Genomic DNA, 17160 nt, shown 5'->3' on the forward strand with positions numbered 1-17160 from the left:
TACAAACCATTGCCTGGAGTGCCAAAAGCATAGGAATACTTTATTGGATGAGGAGGTTGGGAAGTACAGGCTGATAGCATTTCTAGGAAGCCTTTTATAATTAAGAAAATAATTTAGAATTTAAATAAAGTTTTTATATACCAGATAGTGATTTCAGCATGCATAACATTTGACCACATCACATGAAAGGTACACCAGTGCATGCTGAGTGCTGATCCTCTCAGATGAACTTTTTTTGTAAAGTTCATGACCTGCTGGTAACCTGTGGTGGATAAAAGTATGGACCTTGGTCTCTGCTATAGTGGGTGAGCTATGCTAGTGATGAAAGCAGCCTGAAGGGAGTACATAGCCACAGTTTGTCCCCTTTGAGTTATTAAATTGAAGTTTTCTTCTCAGCTAAGGGCTTAGAGTGGTGCATTCATCCATAAAAATGTGGTTTTTTAGAAATCCAGGAGCCTGGTTTCCATTGTTGAATATGCTTACGGTCACTGTAATAAGTATCAGAGATAATTTAATGTACACTGGAGAGTGAGCACTTAACTTGTACATGCTGCTTCTAAGTGGTCTTGAACATTAAACTCCTCTGGCTTTCTCTGGGCCTATTATATAGACATTTTCTAAATCATCAGGTTTGTTTTATGGAAAAATAAAATGCATCTGGCCAGTACTACTTGCGTGTAGTCACTTAATTTCAGTCCTGGGAAAACAGTCAAAATACTTATATGGTAATGGGCTAATTCCCATAACAATGAGCAGGGCTGATGAGATGGCTGGATAATCTATCCCTGGTGACTACTACAGTCATTAATTTAGTTTTCTCAGTGCCTGCCTGATAGGTGGAGCTCTGGCCCTGGTATTTTTTCCCCTCGATTATCTCTAGGCTACAGGGTGACAAATAAGGGATTATTTTCAATTAGTGGGGTGTAATAGAGGGGGAATGTGCAGTGCAATAAATTCTTCTTTTGTATACTTTTTAGCTTAACACACCATCTCTGGTGTAAGTATGTCCACACATGGTTTTAATCAGAAGAAAGTACAATGCAGAGAAAGACCAATGTAATAAAACCCCAAATAACTCTCTTTCTTCCCCTCAGACCACAAAGTCCTAAGGTCAGATAAATTGTATTCCTGTTTTTATAGCTAAGCCTACCCAAACCAAGCTTTGAGGCACATAACAAATTAGCAAGAATTACCTTTGATAACAAGAATTATCCAAGCCACTTCCACTTGACACCGGGTCAAGGCAGTCAAATGTCAGGCTGAGACAGAGCACACAGTAAGAGCAGTGACACCTCTGTCCTGGTGAGCTCACAGTGCCTTAATTAATGACAGCAAAATCCATCCCACCCTACAGCTGCTGGCAGCATGTAGGAGCAATGAGTGGTTACTGATTTTTCTCTTTTTTAACAACACAGTATTTACAATATTTACAAAAAGCAAAAGAGAAACCCACATGTGTACGTGGAAAGGCTTCACCGGCAGTCATGGTGCTCCTTGATAATAGAACTGAAGGCATTCTGGTGTAAACTGGTCTTCACTCTTTTTTCCCTTTGTCTTCTGTTGCAAAACCAAACTCTCACGACTTCCTTCTCAAGATTGAGCCCCTCAGCCATCCTCATAATTTCCTGAGAAGACGGCTTACTTTGTTCTCCAAAGTGCCTCTCAAGGGCTTCTTTGGCAGCGATGCTGGACACAGGGGTAAAATTTCACCTTTAAAAACTTTTCTGTACATTCAGGCTTTCACCACTAGTTCAAGAGAAAGATCAAGTAACAACACTGAAGGCAGTGACTTGGCTTGTTTCATCTATGTGAAGTAAAATACTCTGTAGTTCTCTGCTGACACGAGCAGCGTGACACCGTACAGAATTTTGGCATGGGGTGATTGAGAGGCAAAAATAGCATAAAGTTCAGTGCAATTTCAGTGTTAATTATAAAATATTTGTGCTTCTTGATATTATGTAGGAGACACAGCTACTAACTAGTTACGAGTGGGGTCAAGGGAATTGGAACAAGCCTGACCACTCTTCTGCCCCAGCAAATGCACATCAGTGGTGTTACCTGGTTGTACCAAATCATTTGGGTTTACAGAGAGGAAGAGCTTTATCACTTAGATTTGGGAAACACTGTGTGTTTTGCATCTCACCAATTATAGACAGCACTAGAGTATTCCTAGAAATCACAGAGATTATATGGCCAGCTGTTTTAACCATCATCACATTCTCCAAATGTCTGCCCTCATCTGTTCCTCAGTCAGCAATGATCAAAACTGAGTGGTTCACTAAACAGAATAATTTAATACTATTATTTTTTTCTTATTTCCAGATAGAATTTGGTTCCAGTTTCTGTTACATACTCCAAAAAACCACACATGTGACATGCTTGTGTGCCACTGGGAGGCATCCAGAAGTTTCAGGAGTAGCTGTTATTTCTTTGGACACGAGAGGGCACTTCATGCATTATTCTGGAAGTGAGGTGGAAGTATTTGCTACAGAAATACAGTATCAGCCCCAGTTCTACTTATTTCATCTCTTGGTCTTTCATTTACGGGTCAGTTTTTCAATATTTACTAATGTTTAACAAAACTGGCTAATTAATAGCATGGTGTTCTGCACATACAGAAGTATAGAAACATCATTACTTTTGAACAACAACTTCTTAGGTTTTGAGCAAAGTGTGAAATATAATACTTTGGAATTACTTGGGGGTCTGGAGGGTCATGCTGGGCTTTTTTTCACTAGAATATTTCCAAATATTGGAACTTTTAGAAGCCCAAGATGTAGATATTCATTAATAGAAAAAAGCACTTCAATTTTGACAGAAGAAAAAGAAGCTTCTTAGCCAAAATTGTTTCTAACCTGTAATAATCTAAATATTTATTACCTTATGGTGGTTCTGCGCTTCCTCTTCCGTTCATTCACTCCAACTTTTTCATTGTACAAAGCTGTATTAAAAAAAAAAAGGAAGCAGCCAAACAATAAAAGCTGGCAGTTACATTCCACAGGGACTGGAAAACAAAAAATTTCTTCTTCCTCCTCTTCCTTTCTTTGAAGGAAGAAAGCACAAGAGAAAGTGCTGCTGAATAAGAAGAGAATCACACACAGGATCTTTCCACTGTTAGGATGGTTGGTCATTGTTTTACCTCCAGTTATAAATGGTTATAGGCAGAAATGGTTAGAAGGAAAAGGCCTTTGCTAGTGAAAAATCCCTGTACATTGCTAAACGGGCTGTCCTGCAGATCCTGCTCTGGCTCTCTACAGGACTGCAACTGCTTTGCTGGGATGGGACTAGAAGAAATTTCTTCCAGCAGCCCAAGAGATATTTCTGCTATTCTGTACACTCCATGCATTTCACTTTTCCCCTCCATGCTTATCCAAAAAAAAGATAACTATACTTTAACACAAGCTTACCTCAGCATTTAAAGCTGGTAAAACAAAACCTTTAGTCTGCGGAAGACATATAATAGCCCTAAAATATTTACATGGGATTCTTCTTGAAGTGCAAATCAATATTTAGAGGATATCAGTTCCTTACCTCCCACTTGTTCTGCTTCCTCCAGCCACTTGGACAGGATGGATTTCAGTTTGCACGCGTTCTTGAAGCTCAGCTGCAAGTTCTCAAACCGGCAAATCGTCGTCTGGCTGAACTCGGAGCCGTGCACAGCAGCCAGCGCTTCTCCAACGTTGGTTTGGGTATAACCTGCCAGAAACAGAGGAAAAAGCAACTTTGAAGCTTTCTAGGAGGGTTACTTTCCTTGGGATGCTCAGCCCTTTGCTGCTGGCTCTCGTGGTCAGTGTGTGCTGCAGTACCTTCAGGCTGAGCTTCCTGCGGAGGTCTCTGGCCAGCTGAGCTCACCTCAGAGCCATGCTCAGTCTCCTGGTGGTTCCTGTGCAGTGGGACACTGATTTAGTGGAGTTTCACACTCCAGGGTTACGGATTTGAGAAGGATCCAGACACACCATGTCTTTCTGTAGACAGTGCAGGAGCAATAATCCCTAGAGGCACTGCCGGTCTCCTGTAATTTTTTGCAACATCCAAGCTGAAGTCATCAGAGGAATGCTGCAGTTTCCATGCAGAGTCTGACTTTGCTTCAACAGCTCCCTGCTTATTCCTCTGAATGTGGATCTGCCATGGCTGGGGGATTGGATCCTCATCCTCCTTTTCTGCTTTGGTGCCAGGATAAGGCAGGATCTCTTTAGGCACTCCATGTCCCATGAGGCACCTTTTAACCTCCTTTTTGATTGCACTAACCCTGTGTCTCTCAGCCCCACAACCTGTTTTGTCTTGTAAAGCCCAAACTCAGATTATTTTTCCTGTGCATATTGCATTTCTCCCATTCTACAGGCTCCATGTGATCTGCTTACACCAACAGAAGTTTTGTTCCCTCAAAAACTCTATGCAGTGATTAACTATGTGTGGCCTGGCAAACACTTTCCATCGCTGTGGCTGACATCAAATAAAGGATATACAGGGAAATTGGCCAGTTTGCAATAATTTTTTAAACCTTAATTTCTTTTATTTCAACTTAGACTGCAAATTGAGCATACTGGCTTTTTAGCTGTTGAGAAAGTGCACACATACCCCATATAACCTTATAATTTTATATAATTATTATTTTATATAACCTTTTAATTTTTTACATTTAGAAAATAAAAGGATTCCCTATAATTCTGATGCAGTGTTATAAGTGATAATGCCAAGAATGACAGGGCTCAGCCCACCTTTGTCCTCAGCAGTTATTTCACAGCAACAAAGAAATCAATTGCTTCCCAACTGTGTTGTGGCACAAAAAAAAAAACAAACCAGGAATGGCAGCTTCCTACTGGTGTGAAGGATTTCCCATGGATGTCATCAGTGTATACTGAAATGACAACAGACCCTCAGATTAAACAGTCTGTGGGGAAAAGAATGGGTATGGGAGGTTAGATGGTTATGAGGGCTACCTGCCCTAAGTTGCAGATAATTTGGGGCTGTGTAAAATATTGCATCTGGCACTGAATGTAATTTATTGAACAGAAAAAATTATTTGTGTTAAATGCAGAGAAACTTCAAGGGCAAGAAAGTAGGAGGTCCCTTTCTGCAAACTAAAAGCTGACGTTCATTAATTCCTCTAGGAATGGAGGAGGTTTTTCAGGGCAAGGCAGGATTGGAGTTATGATGAGACAACAGCAGAGGCCAGACCATAAAACACTCAGAAATAACTGGGCTTTCCCTGGACTCTTCCACCCTTGTGTTCGTGGACACCAAGCACGTACCCAGCTTGATTCTCCGCAGCTTGAACTCGTTGGCGAATTTCTCCAGCTCCCTGATTTCGGGGGAGTCCATGTCCACGGGCTCCTCCGCGGGCTTGCTCTTCCTGCGGAACTCCTGCTTGAAGTCCGCGGCCGCGGGCTCGTCCGTGAGCAGGGGCTGGGGCAGGGCAGCGAAGCCGTGGCCCAGGGCACAGGAGCTGGCACCCAGGGCGTGCTCCGGGAACTTGTACAGGCAGGGCGTCAGGCCACCTGGGCAAGGCCAGAGAGAGAGCTCATTGCACTGGTTCTCTGCTGCTGCACTGTAACAACCTCCCCTCGCCACCCCTGCCTGCCATTTTAATTCTATAATACACGTGAGAGAATCCAGGAGTTAGAGTTTCCTGGGATGTGTTTTCTCTTCTATGTCCCAGCACACGGAAACCTATCAACAGCCCCTTTCACCGGCCACAGCCATCCTATCACTTTGCAAACTGTGAAGCACTTAAATAAGAGGCAAATGGCCTAAGCTTACACAAATAAAAATCCGTGCTCTAAGCTGGACTTAAGTGGCACAAGAGCGATGGATCTGCATCATTCTGAGTCACCTAAAATTTGCCAGTCTCTATTTTCTGGTACAAAGAAAACTTCCATGTAGATGTCATTTGGTGCTCAGACAAGATACTATCTTGGCTTAGCTGCAGCACAGAATTTCTTTGAGGAAATGAGGAAAGTACACAGGTAAGAGCTTAAAGAAAAAAAAAAAAAAACCAAAAAAAAAACCCCAGAACTCATTCAGAATGATCCTTCAAAAAAGAAATTGCTCAAGGATAAAACAGAACTATCTTTCACTACCTTTTGTTCCCAAATGTCAGACTTAACAAGGAGATGCAGTTCAGAGTGAGGGCTGATTTTTCCCTAGATATTGTACATAGAACTAAAGTCTCTGACCTGAGGGAGGCATGGGGGGAATTACTGGAGAAATATTAACACTCCTCAGTGTATCTGGAGCAGCCAGTAAATTCCAGGTTCTCAGGTCATCCTTCCCAATTTTCTAAACTACACAAAACTGTGTCAAAGAACTCAGAACTTGATTAACCTCCCACTGCTGGCTCCATTTATTAGAGTTAGGTTTTTCTTCACTGCCCCAATTACTCCCATCAGAGTTAGAGGTTCTAACCCCACAGAACTATTTAATACACTCCACACAAGATAACCACCAAAAAAAAATTCTCAAAAAACAATGAAAAATGCTTTAAAAGAAGAGGGACTTGCTTTGCAAGGTGCTGACACCATTTACCACGTTGGGGTGGGGCATGCTGCATGTCTGTAAGATGCGAGTCTGGGAGAGACTTGCTGAGAGCATCTCTGGAGTTGCAGGCTTGATGCCTAAGAAAATAAAGTAAGGAAAGAAGATGAAAATAAGAAAAGAAAGGAGAAGAATAAAAATGTATTTATTTTGGAATTAAAGAAAACCAATTTCCAAGCAATATAATTTATTATTACTTATTAACTTTCCCCAGAGACCAGGACCATGCCAGAAATGTTTTCAAAAAACACAGAAACGCATGATGAAATACAAGAATTTGAAAATTTGCATACCATGAAGGAAGCCTACACTCTGCCAGACATATTAGTTAGTCTATGCTGATTTACTCTAGGATTTCCTTAATTCTTAAATGAAATAAAATTCTGAGTTTGATTTTGGATTATTTCCAAGTCCCAGTTATTTCCTGGATGTTTATGTCAACTTGGTTCATGTCATTATCTCATTGACTGCTATGTAAACTTGCACAGAACAAAAATACCTCACTCTCCTCACTCTTACTGAGCCTGGGACAGGGAAGAATGAGCAGAATGCTAGCATGCATTCATGAGTGTAAAAATCCATGATCACATGGCTGATCTGCCTGCTGAATTCACCTATCCCTTCATTATACCATCATTTTATTTTATAGCTCCAGCCAGGGCTTCATCAGCCCAGGCACTGGTCATACCCAGGTGTGTTGGGTATGTCACTTCTGGTCCCTCAAAAAGTGATAATCACCAGGAGAAGTGGCTAGGGGTGTGCAAAAAGAGCAGGACTTTCCCAGCCTTGTAGGGAGACCTAAGATACAGAGTGATTCCACAAGAGATGCAGAGGTTTGGGGAACTCCGGGCACTCATTTCCTAACCCTTGTTCTAGCCCCTCAATCCAAATCCCATCTCCTTCAAACGATTGTCTTGGATTGGTGCCTCTGAAGGACAGCTGGATAAGATCCACACTCTGACAGCTCACCCAGCTGAGGGTCTGCCCCTTACCTGCCATCACCCCGTAGGTGGAAGGCTGATTCCCATAGTGGCAGGAGGGCACGGAGTAGTGCAAGCCTGGCCAAGCGCGTCCCGGCGTCGTCGCGGCACAGCCAAGCACGAGTTGGGAGCAAAGAGAAAACAGGTGGGACTCGTAAGAATTCAAGATTCAAGACACAGCCTTTAAGGGTGAGGCAGGCAGCGCCTTCTGTGCAGTTGTAGCTTCTTCTGTGAGGGTTTAACACAGGGTCACAGCCATCGGGTTAACAGGGAGAGCTGCCACAAGAAACAGTGGGGCATCCTCTGAGGCAGGGCTAGGAATTGTTGTGCTGCCCCTTGATGAGCTGCTTTTGGTATAATCTATGTCATAACCCAGCTTGCACAAAGTGCTGAGCAGGAACAGCATTGCAGTCTTAAGGGGAGACCAGTTCCTCTCCTCACTCAACTTCCACACACTGATTCATCCAATCTCACACAAAAACTAATTCTAAGGTCCCGGGAAATTGCCTTCACTGTCGAGCAAACCCCACAGCGAATGAAGGTCTGGGTTTCCAAAGGCAGCAGTTTGGGACATTTGCTTTGACGTGTCCAAAAATCACAATTCCTTGAGCGCCAAGCAACAAAAAGCATTTCAGAGTGCTTTGGCAAGGTAGTAGAGAAACAAGATGGTATATTCTGGGTTCTTCTGAAGCCAGGCCTAAATAAACATTTTCTATCACCAGCACTAACAAGCACACTGTTAATTTATCTCTAGTCTTTTCACATGGGTATTTCAGGTCTGTGCTCAGTAATAGCCAGTGCCTGAAGAATGAGACCATTTTTTGCTGGATGCAATATAGAGATATGGCTGTTTCTCATGTATAAGTGGGAATAAAAATGCATGTACTGCCCCCTCTAACAACTGCAATAAAACAGAATATTAAAAATTAATGTTCATGAACATTCATATACGTAAGACCACATTTTAAAGAACACATTCCTGTTGTTCAAAACAGTCTATTTAATTAGGGATTAGAATATTTGGGTTTCACAACAGTAATCATAACAGTAAAGTGTCCTGTTTAAATATACTTGCACAGATATAAAATCTACTAAGACAAACATAATTATACTAATGTAGATGCAGTGAAAATGAAGATTGGGTTAATAACTGTAATGCATGTACGGCAATTCAATCTTTCTGTCAAGATCAGAGCCTTTATAGGTTGCATTTTTCCACTATTTCATAATCCACATACCATAACTTTTATGCGTGAAAATACAATTTTTGATTTGCTAATAATGATTTAAAATTAAATAGTGAGTATGATGCTATTTAAATGAAATAATAGCAGTTAAAGTGTTGAGGATACTGCAGAACATCAGCTGAACGACACGGCATAGTATTTGAACGGAAGCATTTTCACCTTTCCTGTGATGAAGAATTGTTACATCCATTTTTAAAACTTTTGACATTTAAAATAAGTTGTTATTCAAAATTCTTTCCCCATCATATTGTACACAAATTCTCCTCATGTGCACTCAGTGGCACTTTTTATGACAATTCCTTAATCTATGAATGAAATTTGTAAATCTTGAGTCATTATAGTCACCACCCTCTGTTTCTGCTTTCCCAGGGTCGTTTTTTCACAGGATCATCTTCTGGATGTGATCCTACAATCAAAATTTCCACTGACTGCAGTGGCAATTGTCCTTGGGTGGCAGATACAAATACCAAAACCTGTGGCAAGTGAGCAGATGCTTTGGGCCAGCCCTCATCGTGTCCTTTCCATTACAAGTCAGATGAACCTAGAAAATACTGCTGGGATACAGACACATAAATTTGACCTCATACAAAATTTAAATTCTCCTATTCCCTGCCACTATTGCTAACCCACAGTTGTACTGGGATATTTCGAGCCTCTTGCTTAATGTATAAGATGATCCTGTTTTCTGTTACTGATAACCCATTTTCGCTACATACATGCTTTTTCTTTTCATTAAAATGCTTTATTACCAATGCTTGTCCAGAAAAATCTGCTTTCTTGTTAAGACTCCAAATGAAATCCTAATATTACTGTAATTTCAAATAAATCAACTATTTCTTTTTCTTTCCCTGAAGGTTTTCTATCAACAATTCCTGAATTCCAGAATCCCACCTCTGCAGTATTAACACTGCAAGAAAACTCTCTTTGGCTCAGATATTTAGTGATTAAATAGTCCTAATATTGAAATGCATCTATATTGGATTATATACACAAACATACAAGATTCGAAAATAATGGCAAGGTTTCTCCTATCCATTTTGAACACCACACTCAAACCTTAGTGTTGATTCAGTTTGCAGTATGCCTTGCAAAGCAATGCTTTTCCTTGTTTAAAACTCCCCCCAAGCTTTATTTACACTTGAGATCTTTTAAATCTATTTCCTATTTAAGGTAATTTATAATATTTTAAATAATAAACAACCTTTGAATTAATTTACATGACAGTTGTCATTGAAGACTATGGTAATACCAAAGAGTGTTTGAACCTGTTCTAAGCTGGCAGCATATTTGAGTCTAATCTTGTCACAAACTTAGAGAAAATTACATTTTTAGCTAAAACACTATTATTTGTGCTTTCCCTGATTCACTCATATGCAGAGTTTTGTGAAATTGCCTCTACTTTGGCACAGTCCCAATCATACATAACACTGACACTGAACACTTTAAACACTGAGAACTCAATGAACTCATCTACACCCAAAAATTACAAATGACAGCAAGAGTATTTTCAAAAAGTACCTGTAGACACAACATTGGTGGTATGGTTGGAGACCTGCAGGCACTCTGCAGCGCTGTGATGCATTATCAGAGGCAGAGAGGGAGAAGAGTCAGAATTCAAGGGCACAAAGGTGTCTGAGGAAGCAAATGCTTGGCAGCTCATACCCTCTTAGAGGCAAGAGAGCTGCCCGTCCTGTGTTCTACCAGAGCAGATCCTGCAGGATTAGTGGCACCTCAAACTCTATTCCAGGATTTTACCTGGATATACACACAGAGGAGGGCTCCGGAGCACAGGGAGGTCGTGTGCAGGTATTTATACCACTAGGAAATCCCTTTATCCATTTTAATGTTCTTTTCCCAGCAATATTGCCACCCTGGTACAGAGCCTCCTTCCTTCCCACACAAACACAATACGTGTCCAATTAATGGAGGGGCGGGGGAAGAAGAGGGAAACCAGAGACATGATTTGACAGATATTTTCAATTAGGTCTTTTGTGGAGGACAATGACCAGAAAAAAAATTAAAGTATCGTCTCCAAAGTCGGTGGCAACAGACGAGTTTAATAGTAAGTAAGTTTCCACAGTTAACACCTGCCTCCAAAATCTCATCGAGGCAATTGTCTGGAAGGCAACCTGTCTGAGAGCTCAAACAGAAGTCTGCCATAGTCAAGAACCTATAGCAAAATAATCTGAATTAACCTAATTCCCAGCAGTTGCAGAGTGATCATTTGTCTTGACCTATAAATCAGAGATGTGTAATATGAAGCAGCTGTTGCCAGAAAGAAGTTTTGAACAGTCAGCTTTCCAGAAGCATGAGGTGCTAAATGTTTATCTAAGATGAGCTCTTCACAGGGTCCATGGTGTCGCTTAAAGCTCATATTAGTTTGAACTACTGCAATACTATAAAGTCTTCTCCAGAAAATCCTAAGGGAAATTAGGATCCTTACTCAAAGAAAAAAAGTGATTTTTTGACATGAGACTGGAATAATTTCGGAACATGATAGAGAGCATACAGGCTACCCTAAAAATGATGAAAAATCCTGCAATACACCATAGTCACATACTCTATGTAGATGCAATCAAGGTGGGCTTGGTTTGGTTTTCGTTATCAAAGATATTTGGTCCTATTTTATGTGAAGATGACAATATATTTTGTGTGTTTCATGTTCCAAACTGGGTTAAATGTCTGAACTAGTATTTTGACAACACCTACTTCACATACGTGAGATAGGAGCAATCATACTTGTAATTGCACCATTTTTCATGTGTTACTGCAGAAAAGAGGCATTGCATTGAGCCATTCTGCAGAATCCTTTAAGTGGGTCTTGGGAAAGGCTGTGACTAAGATTGTGTAGAAATCTCAGAATTACTGCATATTGCAAACTGCACGTGTCTTTAACAGTGGTTATCTGCTGCTTATACAGACACTTTCAGATTGCAAAATATACAAGAAACATCAAAATAATTATTGCAATGATATGGAAGATACTGTCATCAAATGAAACCCATCTGCATTACTTTGGGCTTGGCTCAATGTGTCCTAATGTCTGTGGATTCATATTCAATAAGTATTTTTGTTATTTTCACCTCCTTTTCCCCCTTAGCAAGGGGCATATAAATCTAACAGGGGGTCCCCTCCACATACCAGAGTTTTGAAACCATGGGAGAAGAAGAAGAAGACTTTACATCCCTGTCTTTGACATTTTTTTTTCTCAAATCCCAACCGGTATCACTGTAGATAGTGATTCAGTAAACAGAAAATTTACAGTTTCACTGTAAACTCATGTCTAGATGCAAAGAAGTTGCAGCCTGTCCCCAAGGACAGGATGGAGCTCACTTCCAGATTTCCCTTTCTTGCCCAGGGGTCAGGAGAAGCTTACTCAGCTTTGCCCAGGTGCTCAGGCTTTCCAGACCTATGGAGTTCATTAGAGGGGGTGGTTGTGGGTTCAGGGATGTTGCTCATCCACAAAACCTGGAATTGATTGGGATTGGGAAAGTCAATTCGGTCAGGAGTGACAAGGCACTGAGCTTTCCTTCAGAGTGCAGTATAAAGGTGTTCTGTGACAGCATTCCAGACACCTCCTCAAATGAGTTTTTTCATACCCATTATTGTGTTTTATAGTGCTGAATAAAAAAACATTCTAATTTTGCGTGTTTATGTCACATCGCCTACTTCTTGCTAATAACTTCACTATTTTTCATTTTGATTATGACCAAGTTTCTTTAGCTGCATTCAGTTTCAAATGAAGGGTTTTTTTCCATTATTTTTGAGGATCCTGGAAAGCTATATTGTTACCAATCCTAGCCATTGGGAAAACTTCACATTCATCAGAGCTTATTTCTTATACAAGTAGCGCCTCTCAAAAGGCTTTGTTACCACCTTCCACAGGTACTGTGCTAAGGCTGCAGATTGCCTGACCCAAAGTTTGCCTATGGCTCTACATATTCTGATTTCTTGGTCAGTTTTAAGTCTCTGCTTCACAGCACACAGTTCAGCTGAAGGCTTCTGGCAGGAATTTTGGGCCACTGACTGAAAGAGGGTCATTCCTTCTTTACACTTACAAGTGCTCTCAAAAGTTCAAAAAGGGAGTTTTCTGCCCTAAAACCCAGACCCCATTCTCCATTTGGATGGTGGCATGATGCTGGTAAATATCACAATCCCATCTGCTTCCTGCTGAAACCTCAGTTAAACTGGCCTTTTGGGGGTCAATTACTTCTATAAGGAGGATGGGGGGAAATGAAGATTTATTGGATAATTCTGAGCTTACCTTAATGTCTTTCCTTAGGTTGAACTCCAATCCTTATTCCATGTCAGTACACGGATTCTTTGCCCCATAAATCTCTTCTGATTGAATCCCAAAATAATGAAGGGCCATGAAAAACCCACTGAGGGTTTTTAAGACAGCCTTAAACTGTCTGCTTTAGTGGCAAAAAGATCCCTTCATGTGGTTTTCTTAGCTCGGAAATAGCATCCCAGTGCAAGACCTCAGGTCTGGCCATGAGATAGGCAGGGAAACACCACCATTTTCCTCCACAGGATCACTGCATTTCTCTTCCCAAGAGATGGTTCCATGCTGATCACCAACATGGATTTCCAGCCTCACCTTTGCCAAGAACCACAAAAGTACAAAGAAAATCTGGCAAGAGTGCAAGCCTTGGCAGCATCTTTGATTCATTCATTCCTTTTCCCAGGTCTCCAAGCCCTTTTGTAGATAAATTGAAAACTATAAAGCCTGTTCAAATAAAGAGCTTGCAGAGGTGGAAGTCTCTACAAGCCTAATCACTATGACAGTGCTACAGCTGAAATATATCCCAGTGAAAGAGCCACTCACACATTTACACTCTGGAGAGGTGTGTGGATGTCTGTCTATCTATCCCAATAATGCATCTCAGAGAACTTGTGGTTCTTTGGGAAGTGAGCTTCATTTTTACCTTCACTGCACATGGAGGGGGTGATCTTCAACTCTGTTTTTCCCCAATAATACTGCAATCCTGTCACCCCATACACTTTTGTACAATGTACTTGTGTGCAAATATTTGTGTCACATTTCATTTTATTCAGAATACTGAAATTCCCAGGTTTTAACTCTATCATAATTTCATGGTTATTTTTCACTGGGTTGGGTAAAAACTATAAAACTGCTCTAGAGATCTGCACATTTCTGCACGTTTACCCAATTCTTCCCCTTGTTTTTCCTGTGCAGAAAGTCCTTGAACTGGAATGACCATGCTCATGTCATTGAAATCCCCACAAGGCAGAGGGGGTTTACTTCCCACACTGTAAATGAAAAAGACATCTCTAAGTGCATAACACTGTGCACAGGGGAGGAAAAAAAAAACATCTTTTTTCTTAGGTAAGACACAAACTGACTCACAAACTGTCAGTGTATGCCAGGGATAGTTTCATTCACAACTGATGGGAGGAGGGAGGGTGGATTAAACATTTTCAAGGAAGACACTTTCCCAGGGAGCAGCACAATGCAATTTGCTTTTAAAAACCTATAGAAAGCTTATCCAGTCTTGCTGCCAAAGTCTGGCTCACTGGAGTCTGAGTAAAACACGTGTGCAATTGCATTAGAGCAAACAAAAGCCTTAAAGCCTGATTTAGACCGAGTGGGACTACTTGATAAAGACCAGAAAGAATGTAAGATTAGCTGTTTCTCTGAGCCACCTGTCCTTAACTTTAGATCACCTCTGCAGAAAAGAGCCCCCTGAACGTGCAGCACAGACATGATCTGTTATCTGCAGGAAAAGGTGGTGTTCCCACGGCTCTCAAACAACAACCTGAGCCAGGGCAGCAGCTCCCATCATAAATAAGGTAACCAAAATATGGTTAAACTTAGCTATAAGAGCTACAACCTGAAATAACAGATACAAATTCCACTGCTTTTCTTCATGCTCCCTGTCAGACTGGTGGTCCTCAAAATGATTCACATTGCAAATATACTGGTGGAGACCCTGACACCTAATAGAAGTGATCCAAACTCATTCCAGCCTTATTCCGGTGAAAAACAGGGTAGGATCATAACTGCAAAGAGTTCTGACTGGGACCAGACAGGGGAACTATACCAGGAATGAGTTAATCAAGTATGTGGGAAAAAAAAAATCAACTTGCACTCAACAACTTTAAAGCATTTACAAAATATTACTACTGACAATGATTTCCCATTTGTTAAAGGCCAGGTTTAAAACTCCCATGTATTACAATTAACTCATTTTCAGTTTTTTCAGGATGATGTAACAATAACTTCAGTAGCAAGAGTCTTTCCTCCCCCCATGTTTTCCTTTGGAAAATCAGAACTTTTCCACAGAGAGAAAGACATTTATGCACCCAGTTATAAATTTAAATCCACATTCTGCTATTTCTAGAAACCTAGAGTTTTCAGGGACCTAGAGCTTCAGTGCTTTTATTCTTCTCCAAATGACTTCTTTCCATTTTTCTTATGTCATTTCAGAAAGGGGATCTGTAACCCCAGGAAGTTTTCATCATGCTACAGTAACCAAACCATTTATCAATTCTCAGTTTTGCTTTTCAAGGCAAAAGGCAAACATTGCTTTTGCAAAGCTTTGGTAAATATTCCTGTACAAATGCAGTGCAAGTGGTACTTTGAATCTTGCACGTGCACTTTAAAGGTCCCTTCACATAACACAAAACAGAGCAAAATATGCATCCCCTGCTTCTGAGTCTACACCTTCATTAGCAGAACACTTTTTCCTCAAATGCTGTTAATCAACAAGTCTTGTTTATTTAAAACAAAAGAGGTTAAAAAAAAGGAAATAAGGGGAATTGACCATTTCCACATCTGAAATGCTGCAGAAATGCCCCTTCAGACATACTCTGACATAACACAAAGATGGAAGGAAGAGAAAAATGGAATGAGCGTAAGTACATCAGGGGAAAAAAATCACAGGAAATGAATAGAACTTAATGGAGATTGCTTGCCAGGGCAAAACTGCTAAGCCAGATTGCTGAGATGACAAATCTGGCCCTAGAAAATACCTTGGAACCACCCAGCTCAGCTATTTGAATATCTGCCACATGAATACTGAAATTCATCAACGTTCCACATCACCTAAGAACCCATCATCTATTGCTGTGTATTTGCTATGAATTTGTCCTTTTACTACTTAAGCTGGCAAGAAAAGTTTCTGTCAGAAAAGCCAGAATCTTATCAGCAGTACAAACTAGTACTGCTAGTCCCCTGCCCACAGTGCAAAAATCCACTGAACACAACTTTTTCTTGGAAACTGGGCTTACATAATCAAGCAACTGAATGGAAAAAAAAAAAAGGACAGTGAAGAACCCCCAGATACTTCCAAGAAAAGTATGTTTTACTTCACATGTCCCTGAAAGCAAAATTTCTTTTTAGTTCCCAGACAGGGCATTGAACACCACCCTCACTATCTTTTGAAAGGGTTTCAGAAATTTCCTTGTTGAGGTCAAAAATCCTGAAAGGTTCAGAGCGCATTTAAAGGCTCAAAGCATTCTTCCGTGGCTGTTGACCACAGCAAGATGCCTTTGGCATTACAGCCTGTGCCACTTTTGGACAGCTTGCACCTTCTGCTTTTACCTGGGGAAAAGAACTTCATGGTCTCAGTGTTGCTCCAGCCCTTGGTGGGTCACAGAACATTTTCTGCTATAGCAAAACAATCCTCATGAGCATCTCCATGCCACATATGCAGCCCCATTTCCAGCTCTTAAAAATTAACTTAAATAAAAGGAATAACCAAGAAAATTTCCTAGCCCAGGCACTTTCCATGATTCACAGGCAGAGGTGAATGTGTGCCTCACATGCCCAAGCCTCTCCAGGGAAGTTTGAGGGGCACATAATAGACAACAACAGAAAAAAGGTTCTGTGAGACTGATTAATACTTTTGCCCATTGGTCAATTTTATTGGAAGCCTGGGACAAGGCTGTGGTAGAATTCACAGGGAATGTACTGAATAATGAGGATGCTCTTTTTTCCTCCCCCTGCAATAAAAATCAGCCTCTGCTGTGCTCATCTGCTTCGTGCCTCCTCTCCCTACTCCCCACTCCTCTCTCGTTATGTATCACACGAAAGAGAAACTGGATGAAATGTTCCCAATTAAATTTGGATATCTGACCAGCAGAATTGATGAACACTTCTCAGCTCTAAAATTGTTTCAAAAGTAAAAGCAAAATCTTCAGTTCCAACAGTTTTGGTATAAAATCAAATAAACAAATTTAAGTGGAAACTTTCAGCTTCGATGAAAATTAATTCAGAAATTCAAAAACTGTATCAAAGTTCTGTCCTAATGCTCTGGGTGTCCTTCAGGAGCTTTCATAAATTAATTTTTCTCTTTTTTCTTTTTTTTTTTTTTTTTTTTTTTTTTTTACTGCCTGAGGTTATTTTAGAAAAAATATCCAAGTTTTTTGATCTG

The 17160-nt window shown here is 40.7% G+C and overlaps 1 protein-coding gene across 1 annotated transcript; it reads right to left on the minus strand.

Moving 5' to 3' along the window:
- Positions 1-1472: 1472 nt before the first annotated feature.
- POU1F1 (POU class 1 homeobox 1) lies at positions 1473-10421 on the minus strand (the record flags this gene model as incomplete). The annotated part of the gene is given in 8 exon segments (XM_084226816.1): positions 1473-1686; positions 2881-2941; positions 3532-3696; positions 5253-5498; positions 6501-6614; positions 7527-7632; positions 7634-7665; positions 10280-10421. Coding segments are annotated over 8 exon segments (1080 nt in total).
- Between the last annotated feature and the right edge of the window lie 6739 nt (positions 10422-17160).

This window comes from Fringilla coelebs, assembly GCF_963513975.1.
Source record: "Fringilla coelebs genome assembly, chromosome: 2".
NCBI classification, from domain to species: Eukaryota; Metazoa; Chordata; class Aves; order Passeriformes; family Fringillidae; genus Fringilla; species Fringilla coelebs.